Source organism: Macrobrachium nipponense, chromosome 39 (genome assembly GCF_015104395.2).
Source record: "Macrobrachium nipponense isolate FS-2020 chromosome 39, ASM1510439v2, whole genome shotgun sequence".
In the NCBI taxonomy this organism is placed as follows: Eukaryota; Metazoa; Arthropoda; class Malacostraca; order Decapoda; family Palaemonidae; genus Macrobrachium; species Macrobrachium nipponense.
Genome location: NC_061099.1, coordinates 5325582 through 5345096, shown reverse-complemented (window position 1 = coordinate 5345096; position 19515 = coordinate 5325582). Strand labels below are relative to the sequence as shown.

The window sequence follows — 19515 nt, the reverse complement described above, 5'->3', positions numbered from 1 at the left end:
TGTTTTTTTTGTGTGTGATAAAGGGGGGGGGAGCTTCAAATTGGATTTTGAATACTTTGTCATCATTAATTCTAAACTTGTGGCATTAAACACAGGTTTTTATTACTTTTAAGATTATTTAATATTACTGTAAATAATATTAAGGTGTAGTTTTGTACCTTAAATATGTTATCTTTATGCTTGTCTTCTGAATTATATTAATTTTTTCAATATCTTTTCTTTAAAAGTGTAACAAGGTTAAAAATGCCATAGACACATGTGTGGCATTAAACCAGTGGCATGAAGCTGTGGAACTAGCCAAGCAACATAATGTAACCGAGATCAGTGCTCTCTTAGCTCGTTATGCATCTCACCTCTTGGAAAAAGGAGATCGACTCCAGGCCATCGAGTTGTTCCGTAAGGCTGACAAACTACTGGATGCAGCAAAACTGCTATTGCAGGTAGGAAGTCTTTTTAGCATATATTTGTTTATGGCATTCACTGAAGACCCTTCTTCATAATACGTACAGAGATTGTCTAAGTTACTACTGAATTGGCATGAATTTAAGTGTTTGTGATTTTATTAACATATTTCTTCAACAGATTGCAGAAGATGAGGGGAAAAAGAAAGCGAGGCCCTTGCGAATTAAGAAAATGTATTTACTAGCAGCCCAGCTGGTTCAGGAACATAATTCAAAGATGAAAGAAGCAATGAAAGAGGGTACGATATTTGAGCTTATTTTTGTTTTGTAGTTAAATTTTTTTTTCAGTGAATCTTCCGCATATTATTGGGTTCTATTCATTTGCTAATATGTCACAGGAATTTTCTCAAACATCTTCTCTACACCCACTCATTACTATGCATATTTAACAGCTGTTTCACAATTAGAAAAATTTTGCTGCGCAGCTATATTGTGCACCTGTGACTTATGTTGGACAGACGAAGGTTTGGGTTAAAACTTTGCTCATGCACCAGGTACTGAGCTTTTATTTTAAAAAGGATGGTTTTTGTAGTTATGAGTACATGGTATTGTATATGTTTCTGTCTCAGTGATGTCTTTGCTGCTAAAAAAAAAAGTTTGCTAAATGCTTTTGCCCTGTTTTGTGATTGTAAGTCAAGTATGTCATTTCTCTCTTTGTTGTACTCTGGGTAAAATAAAAAAAATAAATTATAAATTGTTTTTAAAAAAGTGTCACGATGCATTTCTCATGTATGCCTCTTTATTTAAGGGTTATTATTTCTTCTATGTATACTATGTCTGGCATAATGTCTTACTTGAAGCATATCCAGAAGATCAGTTTACCAACTTGTTTAGTATAACTTCAAAAGCACTGTTTGCTTTGCTTTTCAGCGGAAGGAAGTCGAAGTGCTGCGCTGATGGGCCTTTTTGATGGAGATGATGGTGGCTTTTCTGTGGAAATGAAGGGTTCTACTAACAATATTTTAGATAACCCATGGAAGGGAGTAGAGGCTTACCACTTCTTCTTGTTGGCACAGAGGCAACTGTATGAAGGTCAGTGGATTTCCATAGACTCTTTTAGTTGCTGTGAAGAGAAATAGGTTATTGTAATGAGTATTGCCAGTCAATTTTACTATATTCAGTATCTTTCTTTTATAAGGATATGTGGATGCTGCCATGAAAACTTGTCTCCATATGAGGGAATATGAAGGCATTTTAGATCCAGAAGACATCTTTGCTCTATTAGCTCTGGCTTCATGTGCAAATAGAGCCTTTGCTACTTGTTCAAGAGCTTTCATCAAGTTAGAGGCTCTTACAGAGGTAAAAACTTAGTTTGTTTGGTTTTTGAATGTTATAATTTTGTGGTTGTTTAACTTTTTACTTTGTAAAGTGTTTCATCCTCTGATTGGGTTTAATCTTCTGAATATTTTATAATAGCTCTAGTAATAATAATACGTAATGGGTTGGGGGGATACCATATAATGTGCATTAATCATATCTTCCCCACAAATAGCAAGATACCATTTGTGATATGGCAATTATGTCTTATGATGAACATTGTGTAGCCTGTAAGTTTCCCAGTAAATGTTATGAATACTGGCCTCTATCATCATAGGTTTTCCAATTAATATCGTGAATGACTGCAACCATCATGGGAGTTATCACTGTTCATACTTGACAAGGTACTAGCTGACCATGACAAAATTAGCCCATATTGAATATTAAAATAGCTTTAAGAATTCTTAATATTAAAAATAGCTTTGAAAACTCTTGATTTAAAACTGGTTGACTTAATAATTTTAAATTAATAAACTTTCTTGCCTTTCATTTATATCATTTCATGATAATTGTATCATTTTAATTTCTTTATTCATACAATTAATTTCTTAGCTTTGCTAACTTAGCTAAGAAGATCAACAATTGGTTAATGAAAATAAAATTGGCTTCACGACACTTCATTACACATTTTAAAATTTACAGTGGTGTTATTTAAACAGGTATCTCAATCTAGGAGGGAAGCATATGAAGATCTGGCAATGAATATTTTTATGAAGTACAGTCCAAAGGATTCCCGGAGTAACAGGGCTGAATGCACCAGCTGTGAAACTATGATTCCTGACTGGTAAGTTTGCAATTCTGCACTATTCATGCCAATAGCAGAGAAAACCAATTAAATTGAAGAGCTACACAACAACTACCTCTTGGAGGCTTCAGACTTTCAAGTGTATCTGAGGTCATGCAGTCAACGCACTAACACAAGAATGGACTTGTATCACTGGAGATTAAGTGTATACTTAATGTCTGAAGCCTCTAAGAATTAGTTTTTGTAACAGCCTTCATGATACTTGAAGCTTGTCCCCATTACCATGCCCAGAACATTAATAAACCTCTTTAAGATAATGTCTTGGGAGGTCTAGTGACACATTCCCTTCCTTCTATTACAGCTGTATGGTTTTCTGTAAAACTAACGGATGTTAGGTTTAGAACTTGCCATCATACACTGCTGCACAGTCCAGTACCCACTCTTTGTCTAGGTTCAGCCTCACTTTTGAATCAGGAGGTGGAAGATGTTCCAGCTCACTTCCATCTGCTAGTAACAGTTAAGCAGTAGGTTGTTTCTTGCAGATGGTGCTCCATTTTTCCTCAACTATTTCAACATTGTGCTATGAGTATGTACTTCATATTGACAGCCCTAATCACACTGATATGGACATGATGGCTCTGGACAAGCACCTGACATTTTCGCTCCTTATCTTCAAGTCCACCCACTAACGTTTCTTCACCTTTATGATTGCTGCATGGTGCTGGAAGAAGAAATCTCCTGTGCTCTTGTCATCCAGATATTAGTTCTCCAGTGCTGTCAACTCTTAACAGCCGCTTGTTGACTATAATTCCATAAATTCCACACTTATTGAATAGCCTTCATTGTTGATCTCTTAGAACATGTCTGTCCTCACCTTGAGAGTGCATTTGCCACCTGGTCTGGTGGTATCAATAGTTTCCAGTCCAATTTTATGCGTCTCCAGGTTCCACATTTGCATTGAGTAGGGAACTGTCAATGGCCTTCATAAAGTTTTCTATGGAGAGGGTCATTTAGTAGTCTCGTCACATCCAACAGCTGTATGCGGTCATCACTCATGTAGGATCATTTCCTAACTTCCAGAAGTTTTCTCTTGATGCTGATCTCAAGGTTGCATCTGCTTTAGCTGGTTTGTGTACCTTTGTGACCTGCGTGGATTCCTTTTGGTCTGTTTAGCTTGCTGGTGTTCTGGCATTATTACACTTGGTCAAAGGTGAACATAGCTTTACTGATATTTTGCTGAAAAGATTAATTATTTTGCAACTGATATTTTGCTGTAAAGATTACTTATTTCTATATATAGCCTTACATAACAGCTGTATAGTGCATTTGCTTTTTAGTACTATATACAGGTTGATCAAACAAAATTGTCTTTGTAGTTGTTGATTTTTTGCTAATAGGTTCCTGTTTAATGCTCTTCAGCTACTGATGTAGGCTTCCAGCTCAACCCTTTAGTTGCCTTCCCCTTCACTGCAGCCCCCATATTGAACATGTCCTTCATTTATTCCAGCTCTTCAGCTATTGATGTAAAACTAACAGCTTGACACAAGTTGCCTTCACTGCAGCCCCATGTTGAACTCCTTCATTCAATTCTTGTAGTCATCACTACTTCATTGCAGTGTTGCAGTGCCTCTCCCAACTGTTCATTTTTCACAGCCTGCTTGGCCTGAGGTAGTAGTATGGCTTTCTTTACTGCTACACTTGCCCCAAGCCTTAGACACATTGGTTGTGACATGCAGGCAGTCTAACTGAAATCCAGGAGTGGCAAAATCCACCATTGAGGCCGAAGCCCGAGTTATTGGGGAAGCTGTAGAAGGATTGATAAATTTCAAGCATTTGTGGGAAGAGGTAGTAGGAGGGAGAAATTTAGAAGCCTTGGTTAACACTGATAGTAAAACACTAATGACCGCCATCAAATCGAGCACTGGTGTAAGTAGCAAGAGATTAAAAATAGATATTGCAGCAATAAGGGAAACCATTAAATCCGGGAAATTAAAGGAGGTGAGATGGATAAAAGGAAAGGAGCAAGTGGCTGATGTATTAACTAAAGCAGGAGTTTCAGGGGAATGTATTAGAAATTATGTAGAGGGTAAAGAGTTTGAGGATGAAGGAAATTAAGAGGGGACTAGGTTAGGAAACAGTCGTAGGGGAGGGAGAAAGAGATAAGTGTGATTATATACTGTATAATGGGTATAGGTATTTTATACGTTGTTGAAATATGGTGGGTGTCCTATATATGGACAGCATATGGTTGATTCTAAAAGGTGTCTGTTGATGTATTTAAGTTGTGTTGTGATGTCATAGGCTGTGACCTCATAGACAAGATGGCGTCGGCATCAGGGGGGATGTAAACAATAACACGGTGCAGTAGAAAGCACATGCTTTTGGTGTGTGGTTGGTAGGGGAGAGCTCTCTGTCTGGTAGGAGTTTTTGGGTCGTAAGTCTTGTTGTGCTGTTGTTCTATGGTGATTTCTGGAGTATACTGAAGTTGAAGAAAGTGTACAGGTGGGTTGATTATTCATTTGTGTAAATAAAAAGGGGTTAAGGCTAGGCTAAAATTCAAACTGGTAGCAGAGTGTGGTTGATCAAAGATGCCTGTATCCAACTGTGAACAAAGGGAGACTACTAGATGGAGAAGGGAATGTCCTAGGTTTAGCGGGATACAAGAAGAATATACATAGAATGGAAAGGTCAAGCCGAAGATTGGCTATTGTTGTATGGAGAAGATATAAAATACCAGGCGATAGAAATAAGAATGAGCTTAAAAGGGAAAGCCTGAGAGCTAGTGGAAGCAGTAGATAGAGATAAACTTACTGGTACAGAGGGTCCAAAGTTAATCCTAGAGAAACTAGATAAAGCCTATCTAATAAGACTCGGTAATGGAGAATTACGGCTGAATAAAAAGATACCTTCTAATAAGAAGAGAATTAGTGAAAAGACGGTGAACTATTTAATTAGATACAAGAAGGCAGCATCTGAGTGTGAAAGAGCAATGGGGGAAAGGCGCGCTTGAAGGGGAAGTCAAGGGTTATCATGTAATAGAGCAAGCAAATCTCACGGAAAATAAAAAACAAATGGTATTATCGGCTTGTGGGCAAGAAAAGCTAGAGTACGAAACAGTGTCGCAAACAATGAAAAGACTATCTGAGGGATTAGGGACTAAAGAAGAACGGGAATGGTGGGGTTCGTCAGAAGGCAATGCCAGTTCTGGGAGAGGGAGGGAAAACCAGAGATATCGGGGAAGATGGAACCGAGGAAGGGGTGGTAGAAATCCTATAAACAAAGAAGGGAAAGTAACAGTATGTGCAATATGCAGCTCAGAATGGCATTGGGCTAGGGATTGTCCTCAGAATTTTCATAATAGGAAGAAAACTGAAACAAGACTAGAAGAAAATAAGCTGAAAACAGAAACTGGGACAGAAAAGGAGGAGGTTTATGTAGGAGAAGTTAATAAAATAGTGGAAGCGTCGTGGGAGGTGGTTGATGCAATTTTGGACACGGTGTAAATCAACAGTTTGCGGGGAATTGTGACTAGCACGTATTGTCATGGATTTGAGTCAGGAAGAGTTGAGGAGAATGAGGGACACTAGGACAGAGTCTAATAAAGTGTTTAATTTTGGTGAGACATCTTATAAGTCCAAAGGAATAATAGAAATACCCGTGATACTAAAAAACAGAATTCTGCAGGGTGATATGCCCTGGCTGATAGGTAAGCAAACCATGAGTAAAATGGGTATGACCCAAAATTTGAAAGAAAATTGTCATAATAGAAGTATTAGGGGGAATGAAAGTAGAGTTAAGAGAAGACAAACAAGGTCATTTAAGAGTACCTATAAGGAGGAGGAAGGTAGAAGAATTATTATTGGAGGGTTGGAAGGGAAAGAATCTGAGGGAAATTAAGAACACAATGAAGAAATTACATTTACAGTTTGGTCATGGAAGTGGAGATAAAATATGGAAACTAACAGAGGAAGCACAATGGAGTAATGGGTTAATCGAAAAAGAAAAATAGAGAATAAGAAAGTTACCAACAGAACTGATTGAAAATTGTGAGGTTTGTAAAAGATACAAAAGAAACCCCGCCAAACCAGTAGTAGGCTTTTCTTGGAGTAAAACATTTAATGAAGTTGTAGCGATGGATGTGGGAGCGATAGAAGAGAGAAAGTTCTTGGTAATAGTGGATATGGCAACGAGGTATGGTCAGGCCTGTTGGATGTAAGATAAGAAACCAGAAACTATAATAAAGACACTTTTTGAGTGATGGTTTGCTATATTTGGAGCGCCCTCCAAAATATTGTCAGATAATGGGGAAGAATTTCAAAATGAAAAAGTAAGGAGGATGGCAGAAAGATGTAATATTAAAGTATTAGCCACAGCATCAGAATCTCTGTGGAGCAACAGATTATGTGAAAAGACCGTAGGCATGATCAAGGGAAGTGTAAGAAAGATGATGGAGGAAGAGGAAGTAGATTGGTCCATAGCATTGAAATGTAGTGAGTGCTAGGAACTGCTTAATGAAATAAGGAGGTTTCTCTCCCAACCAATTAGTATTTGGAAAAAACCCTTCACTGTCTAACCTAATGGGAGAAGAAAGTTCAAGTCCTGCAAGCAGAGAAAAAGGGATGGAAGAGGGTATGGTAAGGGGGACACTGAATGCAATGCACAAGGCCAGAGAAACGTTTATAAAAAATGAGTCTTGTAATAAAATAAGAATAGTAGCGTTAAACAAAAACATCGGAGAACATAAATTTGAAGAAGCGGTGGTAGGAGATGAGGTATTCTGAAAGAGGGAAAATGAATGGAGAGGACCTGCTCAGGTAGTGGGAGTATTGGGGTAAACAATAATAGTCAAACATGGGGATTCTTTAAGAGAAGTAGCTAGGATACATATGACTAGGATTCAATGACGATCACCAGATACAGAAGAGATATCTGCTAGAATAGATATATCCCATGGTGTGAAAGATAGATCAGATGGCCCAAATGAAGGGAAAGTAGATTGCCAAGGAGGAGAGGAGATAATAGTAGAATAGTAGATGGGAGAAGGAATGCAGACACAGAAGAGAGTATAGAAAAAGAGGTGATAGAGGAAACAGTGGAAGATACCGGGGAAAGTGGGTCAATAGAAGGCGAGTCAATGGAAGAGATAGCAAAATTCAAAAAGGAAATAGAGTTAGAGCTATAAACAACGATACAGGACAAGTAGAAGAATGGACTATATTAGGTCTTGCAGGAAAAGATCAAGCCAAGCATGGGCTGATTCGTACAATGTACAAGACTCACAGTCAGGTGACAAAGGGTGGGTTACCTTGAGGGATTATAGTCAGGGTGGTAGAAAAAAATTGAAGATGAAGAGGTGGTGTTGTTGGGATTTGAAAATAGAAGCATAATGGGAAGCTAAAGAAAAGAACTTCAAAGTTGGAGAGAAATAACCAGGTATATGAGGAGGTATAAATGATATTGGACAAAAAGCTATATCTACAAGATGGATAGTAACTGAAAAGATGAAAGGGGGGGAAAGGATATGTAAAGCAAGATTGGTAGCTAGAGGGTTTGAAGAAGAGATGGCAGAGTGGGAAAAGTACGCTCCCACGTGCAATGCTGAAATTTTAAAATTCTGTCTAACCATAATAAAGGTGAAAAATTGTTATACATTGGATGTCAAAACTGCATATTTACAAGCTGACGAGATACAAAGAGAAGTGTATTTGAAGCCACCGAGGGAAGACGGTTGGAGTGGATTATGGAAGTTGAAGAAAACCGTCTATGGGCTCAAGGATGCAGCAAAAGCATGGTATTGTAAAGTGGTGAAAGTAGTGAAGGAGCTTCAAGGTGAGAGAAGTAGACTAGAACCAAATATATTCTTTTGGAAAAGGACAAATAAATTGAATGCCATTTGTGTGCACACGTAGATGATTTTTGCTACGGAGGAACTGAAGGATTTTTAAAGGAAACGATTGGGAAATTGAAAGGGAAATTGCAAGTGGGAGGGAACAAGAGAGTAAAAGGTTCAAGTATATAGGGGGTAGTAATAGAGCAGAAGGAGAACAGATTTTCCCTTAATCAGTGGCAGTATATAAGTTCTATAAGAGAACCAGAGGCTAGAAGATATACGGGTAATAGAATGCTAGAACAAAAGGAGTTAACCGAGTATAGATCAGTGGTAGGACAGCTGAATTGGGTATCACTACACACGATGCCAGAAATATCATATGATGATAGCGAATTAAGTAAAGCATTTAAAGAAGGAACAACTCAGGATATGAAGAAGCTTATTAAAATTGAGAAAAACTAAGAGCATGATTGGCGAAGTTACAATAAGTTAGGTGGAAGAGGAAAGGATTTATTGGGAAGCCTATGCAGACGCTTCCTTTGGAAACATAGAAGATGGCCCTACTACACTGGGTTATATTATTTCCTTGACAGATGGGAAGAGAAGTCCCATATGGTGGAAATCTGGGAAATCCAGGAGTGGCAAAATCCACCATTGAGGCCGAAGCCCTGAGTGTTGGGGAAGCTGTAGAAGGATTGATAAATTTCAAGCATTTGTGGGAAGAGGTAGTAGGAGGGAGAAATTTAGAAGCCTTGGTTAACACTGATAGTAAAACACTAATGACCTCCATCAAAAAAATCGAGGGGCACTGGTGTAAGTAGCAAAAGAGATTAAAAAATAGATATTTGCAGCAATAAGGGAAACCATTGAATCCAGGGAAATAAAGGAGGTGAGATGGATAAAAGGAAAGAAGCAAGTGGCTGATGTATTAACTAAAGCAGGAGTTTCAGGGGAATGTATTAGAAATTATGTAGAGGGTAAAGAGTTTGAGGATGAAGGAAATTAAGAGGGGAGTAGGTTAGGAAACGGTCGGAGGGGAGGGACAGCTGAATTGGGTATCACTACACACGATGCCAGAAATATCATATGATGATAGCGAATTAAGTAAAGCATTTAAAGAAGGAACAACTCAGGATATGAAGAAGCTTATTAAAATTGAGAAAAACTAAGAGCATGATGGGCGAAGTTACAATAAGTTAGGTGGAAGAGGAAAGGATTTATTGGGAAGCCTATGCAGACGCTTCCTTTGGAAACATAGAAGATGGCCCTACTACACTGGGCTATATTATTTCCTTGACAGATGGGAAGAGAAGTCCCATATGGTGGAAATCTGGGAAATCCACCATTGAGGCCGAAGCCCTGAGTGTTGGGGAAGCTGTAGAAGAATTGATAAATTTCAAGCATTTGTGGGAAGAGGTAGTAGGAGGGAGAAATTTTGAAGCCTTGGTTAACACTCATAGTAAAACACTAATGACCTCCATCAAATCGAGCACTGGTGTAAGTAGCAAGAGATTAAAAATAGATATTGCAGCAATAAGGGAAACCATTGAATCCAGGGAAATAAAGGAGGTGAGATGGATAAAAGGAAAGGAGCAAGTGGCTGATGTATTAACTAAAGCAGGAGTTTCAGGGGAATGTATTAGAAATTATGTAGAGGGTAAAGAGTTTGAGGATGAAGGAAATTAAGAGGGGATTAGGTTAGGAAACGGTTGGAGGGGAGGGAGAAAGAGATAAGTGTGATTAGGTATATATTGTATAATGGGTATTGGTATATTATGCGTTGTTGAAATATGGTGGGTGTCGTATATATGGACAGCATATGGTTGATTCCAGAAGGTGTCTGTTGATGTATTTAAGTTGTGTTGTGATGTCCTAGGCTGTGACCTCATAGACAAGATGGCGTCGGGGTTGGAGGGATGTAAACAATAACACGGTGCAGTAGAAAGCACGTGCTGGTGGTGTGTGGTTGGTAGGGGAGAGCTCTCTGTCTGGTAGGAGTTTTTGGGTCGTAAGTCTGGTTGTGCTGTCGTTCTAAGGTGATTTCTGGAGTATACTGAAGTTGGAGAAAGCGTACAGGTGGGTAGATTATTCATTTGTGTCAATAAAAGGGATTAAGGCTAGGCTAAAATTCAAACTTCCTGTTTAATGCTCTTCAGCTACTGATGTAGGCTTCCAGCTCAACCCTTTAGTTGCCTTCCCCCTCACTGCAGCCCCCATGTTGAACATGTCCTTCATTTATTCCAGCTTTTCAGCTACTGATGTAAAACTAACAGCTTGACACTATACTCTGTGTTTTTCCATCTGTCCATCTGCCTGTGGTGTTTCCGTATGGTAACACTGCGTCCCGGGCTTTAGATAGTTACATTCAGCTTACATTCAACAATAATAATAATATCCTATTTCGAATATTAACGGTGTACTTTGCATACAGTAAATTATTAAAACACTTTTCAGTTGCAAATGTACACCCAGATATCCTTTTATTTACCTAAAACTTACACATACCGTAACTATTTAAAGTCCGGGATGCAGTGTTACCATAAAAAAACACCACAGGCGGATGGACAGATGGAAAAAAACAGTACAGTTGCCTTCACTGCAGCCCCCACGTTGAACTCCTTCATTCAATTCTTGTATAGTCATCACTACTTCATTGCAGTGTTGCAGTGCCTCTCCAACTGTTCATCTTCCACAGCCTGCTTGGCCTGAGGTAGTAGTACTGCTTTCTTTACTGCTACACTTAACCCAAGCCTTAAACACATTGGTTGTGACATGCAGGCAGTCTAACCGAAATGCTGTCTTCCTTTTTTCATGGAATATAAAGTTGCAGATTCCACTTCCATAAACTCGTCCAGTCATCAGTCTTTGCAACAATCTTAGTCTTTTCTGAAAAAGTAGTAGAAATTTACATAAACCAGCTTTATTATGATTATATAAAAACAATAAATGGAAGGCCATGGGGGGAACCTACCACCAACCCAAAGATATTATAAGTTAGGTCATTTTTCTGAAACTGTTTTCCACAGGAAAGCAATCAGATAAAATGTCCCACTGCTATGAAGGCAAGACTATTTGCCAAATAAGTTATTAGTGCAAGAAAAAATTTCAAGCCACAACTTTATTAGCGATCATTTGATTCAGACATATAAGTGAACTATGGTGTCCTTCTCACTGATGTTTTCTATTATTTGCTCAGTCAAGTTCACAATAATTACCTCATTATTATGCAAGTAAAACATATGTTTATAGTTTGCAAAACAGAATTAAAGAGGCAAGTTTGCAAAACAGAATTAAAGAGGTAAAAGATAGCTTATAAAAACACTGATCAACACTTCATCCTTTTCTGTATAATTTAACAGTTTCTATATACAAATCCCACAGATGGTAAAGAATGGTTACTGATGACACTGATCAATATTACCAATCTTCTTACCTTTACCTTATCTCCTTTAATTAGACAGTCTAGTTCTGTTTAACTTGCAGAGTTATTTTTCATTTCTTCTATGTAGTGCTCCCATGGATATCTAGACATCAAGTCTGTTGATATAAGTAAAAATGTTATTAACTATGAAACAAAAATAAAAAATTTATGTAAAAAAGACATAAGTTTTAATGACCAGCAATTACTGACAAGGTGCTATCCAACTATCCCAATTGTTCATTGCACCCTAATAGGCTGATGAAAATCTGATATAATTGACTTTATGCGAAGTGTACTGGTTAGTGCTCTTCAGCTATTGATGTAAACTGCAAGCTTAACACTTTCTAGTTGCCTTCTCCTTCACTGCAACCCCGTTGAACTTGTCCTTTGTTTACTTCCGATTCTTTGCTAAAAGTGTACTGGTTAATGCTCTTCAGCTACTGACGTAAACTTCCAGCTTGACACTTTCTAGTTGCCTTCACCTTCACAGCAGCCCCATTTTAAATAGTCCTTCATTTAATCCTTGTGTTGTCACCACTCTGCATTGTTGCAGAGCCTCTCCACTGTTCATCTTCCACAACCTGCTTGGCATGAGGAAGTAGTACTGGTTTGTTTATTCCTACTTTTGCCTCAAGCCTTAGACACATTAGTTGTGACATGCAAGGGGCAGGGTCCTTGTCCCAAATGGGTTGTGACCTTTGCAGGCAGTCTCAAATGGTTGTGACATGCCGGCCAAAATTCTGTCCCAAATGGGGTTGTGACATGCAGCCAGTCTGTCCCAAATGGTTGTGACATGGCCGTCAGTCTGTCCAAATGGGTTGTGACTTGAGAGCCAGTCTGTCCAACAAATGGTTGTGACATGCAGTCCAGTCTGTCCAAATGGTTCGTGACATGCGTCAGTCTGCCAAATGGTTGTGACATGCAGTCAGTCTGATCCAAATGGTTGGTACTTGGCAGTCAGTCGTCCAAATGGTTGTGACATGCAGTCAGGCTGTCCAAATGGTTGTGACATGCAGTCAGTCTGTCCAAATGGTTGTGACTTGCAGCCAGTCTGTCCAAATGGTTGTGACATGCAGTCAGTCTGTCCAAATGGTTGTGACTTTGCAGGCCAGTCCTGTCCAATGGTTGTGACAGGCAGGCGTCTGTCCAAATGGTTGTGACATGAGTTCGTCTGGTTCCAAATGGTTGTGACTTCGGCAGCCAGTCCTGGTCCAAAATGGTTGTGGACAGGGGAGGCAGTTCAGTCCTGTCCCAAATGGTTGGTTGACATGCAGTCAGTCTTGTCCAAATGGTTTTTGTGGATCCAGTCAGTCTGTCCAAAATGGTTGGTTGACTTGCAGTCAAGTCTGTCCAAGAATGGTTGTGACTGCAGTCAGGCTGGTCCAAATGGTTGTGAACATTGCAGTTCAGTCTGTCCAAATGGTTGTGAATTGCAGCCAGTTCTGTCCAAATGGTTGTGACATGGCAAGTCAGTCTGTCCAAATGGTTTGTGGATTGACTTTGCGAGGCAGTCTGTCAAATGTTGTTTGACAATGGCCAGCGTCTGGTCCAAATGGTTTTGGTGACAGGCAGGTCAGTCTGTCAAATGGTTTGACAGGCATCCAGTCTGTCCAAATGGTTGGTTGACTTGCAGCCAGTTCTGTCCAAATGGTTGTTTGAAGGCCAGTCCAGTCTGTCCAAAAGTGGTTGGTTGACTTGCAGGCAGGTCTGTCCATACTGGTTGGTGACAGGCAGTCAGGGTCTGTTCCAAAATGGTTGTGACTTGCAGCCAGTCGTCCAAATGGTTGTGACTTTTGCAGGCAGCAGTCTGTCCAAATGGTGGTTGACTTGCAGCCAGGTCTGTCCATGGTTGTGACCATGCAGTCCGTCTGTCCAAATGGTTGTGACTTGCAGCAGTCTGTCCAAATGGTTGTGGAACAAAGGCCAGCCCATCCTGTCAAATGGTTTTGTGACTTGCAGTCAGTCTGTCCAAATGGTTGTGACTTGCAGCCGTCCCTGTCCAAATGGGTTTGTGACAATGCAGTCCAGTTTCTGTCCCAAAATTGGTTTGTGACTTTGCAGGCAGTCTGTCCAAATTGGTTGTTGACTGCAGGCAGTTCCTGTCCATGGTTTTGTGACGGTAGTCAGTCTGTCCAAATGGTTTTTGTGACAGGCAGTCAGTCTGTCCCAAAATGGTTGTGACAGGCAGTCAATCTGTCCAAATGGTTGTGACTTGCAGGCAGTCTGTCCAAATGGTTGCGACATGCAGCCAGTCTGTCCAAAAGACTGTCTTCCTTTTTTCAGGCAATTGTATGAAGTTCCAGATTCCATTTCCATAAACTCGTGCACTTATCAGTCTCTCTGCAGCAACCATCTTGGTCTTTTCTGAAAAAGTAGAATTTTACTTAAACCAGCTTAATTTATAATTATTCTAAACAAGAACCTTTTCGTCACAGGATGGAAATTTTTTGTACATTAAAGTATACCATTGCAGTTTCTACTGTGATACTGTTGATAACTAAATCAGCAGTCATGTGGTGTCCTGTACAAATTTTTGATTCTCTTTCACTGGATTGTGTATGTATCCTTTACTCCAATAGTTCTACCATTTGGCGATTCTCTTTCTCTGTACTGTATGTCTGCTTTACTCCAATATTCTACCATTATTTTCATTAACTGCCTTGAAATGAACGTTCAATAACTATTGTCACTGCTATGATGGCAAGACCATTGCCAAATAAGTTACTAGTGCAAGACAAAAATTCAAGCCACAGTTTTATTAGATAACTTAATGCTGACATAATTAGTGAAAGCCAGTATTGTACAAGTAAAACATGAAAGCCAGTATTGTACAAGTAAAACATATAAGTTTGCAAAACAGAATTAAAGATGCAAAGATAGCTTCTACTACATACGTATATATAATTTCAATGATGGCCGTTTTCAGTAATGTGCTTAGAACTTCACATTTTCTGAAGCTATCTCAATTATGAAATCAGGCCGGATTACTTCCTCAAAATAAAATATGCATAATGAAAAAGTACCTTTTTTTTTTTTTTTTCCTTTCAGGGTAAGCACGTGTCCCAGTTGTAACACTCGTTTCCCAACTTGCATTGTCACTGGGAGGCCTATAATGGATATGACGTCTGTGTGGACTTGTCGATCTTGCAGTCATTCGGCTTTAGAACAAGATATGACCATGAGAGCTCATTGCCCTTTGTGTCATGCAGTTATTGTGAATAGCCACTGAATGGGGACTTTCATGCAATGCCAAAGGTCTGGAGACTAAATTCTCAAGTGCAAGGTTCTAGTCAGTAACAATAAAGGTTTAATAACTAGTCAAGCAAGATAAGAGTGCTATAAATATAATGCACATTTCAAATTTAATTAAGTCTTTCTGTGATATTTATATTTGCAATGATACTGAAATGTATGAATATAAACTAAAACTAAATTGTGTGAAGTTGTCATTTTTTCATCCTAATTGAAACAGTGCTTCTCTGGAAGTGTTCAGTTATTCAAAATACTGATGATTTTATTCTGAAAGCTTAGTTTACTGAAATAACACGTTCTGGTTACCCGAGAGTCAAGTGAAGCTACAGTGAACTTTTGAACAATTAACACACACACTATCTACCCTTGTGACTATTTCACTAAGGTCACACTTAGGGGACATTTGTAACAAACTTTTCCAAAGTTGGGAATGAGTAAAAACATTTTATAAGAAGTCTTTTACACTAACATAAATTTTGTGAGGGCAACAACCAGACCCCTTTATAACACATTTAAAAAATATTAACAAACTCCATTATTTTATATATAATTTAACACTTTCTATATACTACAAAGCCCACAAATGGCAAAAGAATGGTTACTAATTACTGATCAATGATTACCAGTCCTCTTACCTTATCTCCTTTAATAAGAGTCTACTTTGTTCTGTTTAACTCGCACAGTTACAGTAGTACCTTGTATTTCGAACTTAATCTGTTCCAGAAGGCTGTTCCAAGTACGGTTTGTTCAAAATAGGAAACAAATATCCCCATAAGAAATAAAGGGAATCAGGATAATTCGTTCCAGCCAACCCAAAAAGTCCCCCTTTTCACATTTTTTCTATTATTAATGTGTTCAAAAGTTAAATAGAGTGTAAAGTAATGAAACAGTACATTATATGAAGTAAAATTTTTTTAAATTTTATTATTTCTGTGTACGATTTACAAACTGTTTGGTAAAAATGGATGGAGGAGAGACTGGAACCCTTTTGAGTAAACCTAATTGATTGCGGTATGCAAATGTTGATAAAATACATTTTATTCACATTAGGTACAAAGATAATTAGAGGAATCAATAGTGTGTGTGTGTCAGAGAGAGGGAGAGTAATCAGCGTATTTACACTTGGTTCTTAGGTGCACGAAATAGATTAATTATGCCACAATATACATCAACTTACTGTTGGCAAATGGCAAACTTTTAAAACAAACATGAGGATTTTACAAACAATAAGTAATAAGTCAAAATGAAAGAAAAGGAAAGAGAAATAAAATGACTTTTCACAAGGAAGCCGTTGAAACAAACAATTGGAGGCATACAGAGATGAGCTACTTTTACAGTAGTAAAAATATCGTAAAAAGCTATTATCACTAGATTGGTATTTTACCGTAACAAAAATAAAAGTGATTTGGGCAGATCGAGTGCAAGTGAAAGAAATGGGGGAATATAATCATCCCAGATCAGCTAATAAGTCAATGGTAAGCAGAGCATTTCTCTCTCTCTCTCAGCACACTGAACACTGACTTGAGCAAGCGTTTTTTTTTTTTTTTTTTTTTTTTTTTTTTACCGTGTTGCATTTGTATTCATGTTTTATCATTGTTAAATTTGTGAAATATTTTTTATGTGAATTGGTACTGCTTTTACGTACATATTATAGTAAAGATTATACTGTCTCCTCTTCTTCTCCTCAACAATACCAAGACGCAAGATAACTTTAAATCATTCATTCATTATTCCTAAAAAATATAAAAGCTACTTCCCTCTACATCAAGTTAGCTGTGTACCACCGCAATGACGAATGATTTTGTTAATCATTTATGCTAAGTTTTATTGTGAAAAGCTTTTCTTTCATTTACTATTTTTTTAATATTATTCAACTCAAGGTCCAAAGAGTATATAAGAGGTCTTGTCAGCGCTGACCCAAAATAAGCTTCTGCCAGGTGGAGAGGGTGATGTCAACTCAACCTCGCCTTAGGCCCCGTCCACACGGCCGAGCTTTGCTCGACGAACTTTGTTCGATGTGACGTCAGAAGCGGAGAAACCGCTGCAAAGTTCTGACTTTTCTCGCTGTTTCTCCACTTCTGACGTCACATCGGACAAAGTTCGTCGACCAAAGCTCGACCGTGTGGACGGGGCCTTAGGCTACCACGAGGAAGGTCCTTTATTAATCCAATGGACAACAGCAAATACTACCTGTTTGCGGATGTTCTACATCTAGTTAAGCTTTTTAGAAATAATTCTCTTGACCATGGATTCATATTGCCGGATGGTACAGTTGCCTGAAAGTGTTCCTTTACCACGTCCCCTTCCGTTTCATGATAATGGTCTGGTAACACAGCAATGATGCCTGTTTGTCTTGTAACGACGTATGTGAATGGTCGAGCTATTGGATGCCAATGTTCATATTTTCTAATCACTACTGTAGACAATATGGTAATGATATACGAATAATAGTTCATATTACCAGTGAACCGAGTCGATTTTAAACATATAGAAAAATAGTATAGTAACAGAGCAATAAAAATTGCAATGGTAAAATCATATTCAGTCCTTATTAACCATAATCGTCAACCTTTGGTCCATTCAGGTGTGGCTGTGCAGGCGCTTGCTGGGATCCTACTTTTGTTCATGATAGATCATTATTAGGTGTTCATTTCAGAATGTTATTTGAATGGGAATACGCTTTGGATTTACACAATCCATCTATAAAGTAATGAATTATAAACCGGAAATACCAAGACCTATAAATATAATTTCCTAAAGGCAATTATGATAGCCATTGACAGGTTACGATATGGAAGGCTTTGGGGGAAAATTATAGACCCCCAGATGTTTAAAGGAACTAATGTATCCAGTGTGTTGTCACTCATACTTGTTTTTTATTCGAGCCACTTCTCACCAGAGTACCCTTGATGGAAATTTCTCTGGCCAGTATTTAACTCGAGTCATCCAAGTAACAACACACCTTAACCACCCTGATGGTCCTTATATACCAACCCAAGAGTGGATGAAAAGGAGTAGTTTGCAGTCTATATGAGTTTTCATTTCAGCCTTTCATCTCGTGGGATTCGCGACTGGATTTCTTGTCGCTTCAGTCTCGAATTTGCCGACTATTTATGATCCCATGGATTTGTCAGTACAATGAATTCAAGATACATTTTGCTATTTTTGCGTCCTTGTCCATTATTTTTTTTTAATTTTTAATAAAATTTTAATTGAAACTGAATTTGATTAGTTTTTTTTGTGAAAATGAGCACCAAACTAATCTTGAAGGGAACACGTAGTTCATTTGGCTACATCCACTATAATTGTTATTCATTCTTTTTCATGTTTAACAAATATTGTTCCTCATTCCAGTAATTGCAGCTCTGTATTATCCTGACCCTTCCCTGATTAGAGCATGTCGATTTTTGCTTTCATTATCGTTAGGATCAAATTAAATGAGAATCCTTTTAACCAACGGCTCCCCCACCCCCCATTACTGATTCTTCAGCTGTCCCCCCCCCCCATCCCTTACCTATCCTCTAGTCCCACCCTCCCTCCATCCTCGGGTAGCCTTGCAACCTCCCAGGTCACTCCTCACGAGATGTGGTGTGGAAAAATCAGTAATCCTAAAATTTCAACAGTCACATGACCATTCTTTCCCCTCTTTTACAAAGATCTGGAACTGCAGTCTAATAGGTAATGTTTGCCTTTGCTTAAAGGTCAACCCTTTATATTCTAATACATATCTTGTTTCTTGTTCTTGATTTATTTGGGAGGGGGTTTTGGTTTGGTCATAGCACCTAACTCATTCCTCATGATTAGAAAGCAGCAGTACTTAGGTCTAACAGAATTTAGTGTTGCCCTTGATGTGGTAGCCAAAAGGCTTCTACAAATGATTAACCTGTTACGTATTTAATTTTCTGAGTAAATTTGATTTGACTGGCATTTCACCAAGTTTAATTTTCCTTTTGAAGCAATGAAATCTGTTACAACCTATTATATATGTTTAAAAGATGCAGATATAGCTTTCTGACAGCTCAGGATATAATTGAGATGAAAGTGTTTAAAGTAAAGCAACAGGATGCACAGACTTTTTGCTCCTTCTTTTGGTGCTTTTCCTGTCAATCATGAACATCTTAAGCAGGTCAACGCCAACCAAACCTACATATGAGAAGTGAAAGACGTTTTACATCACACACTGCACTGAAAGTAATGTAGAGACCACGGGCTGGATTCTTCTGGCCATAGCCTAGGCCTATGTTTGACATTGGAATACCATGACTGACACTGACATAGTCACTTTGTCTTCAGCCCGCGAAAATTTAAGCCAAGGCCACAATTTATATAATGTATGTCATTGGTTTCGATACCTAAAGCGAAGATTCTTCTGACTTTGGCCTAGGCCTACATCTTGAGCAGGACTGTTATCGAATGACTCATTAACTTAGTCTCTAGGGTTCTATGTCCTTGATGATTTAATCTGAAGCGCAATATATTTGATGTGTTT

At 38.5% G+C, this 19515-nt stretch overlaps 1 protein-coding gene across 2 annotated transcripts in view; it reads left to right on the top strand.

Moving 5' to 3' along the window:
* LOC135210063 (WD repeat-containing protein 35-like) overlaps positions 1 to 15207 on the top strand; it is a 103448-nt gene extending 88241 nt beyond the window's left edge. For both annotated transcript variants that reach the window (XM_064242859.1, XM_064242860.1), the window contains 6 exons: positions 228 to 440; positions 583 to 700; positions 1332 to 1493; positions 1600 to 1760; positions 2438 to 2562; positions 14823 to 15207. In XM_064242859.1, the coding sequence (XP_064098929.1) occupies positions 228 to 440; positions 583 to 700; positions 1332 to 1493; positions 1600 to 1760; positions 2438 to 2562; positions 14823 to 15003 (960 nt within the window). In that variant the 3' untranslated portion in view covers positions 15004 to 15207. The remainder of the gene's footprint in view (positions 1 to 227; positions 441 to 582; positions 701 to 1331; positions 1494 to 1599; positions 1761 to 2437; positions 2563 to 14822) is intronic.
* Positions 15208 to 19515: the final 4308 nt, after the last annotated feature.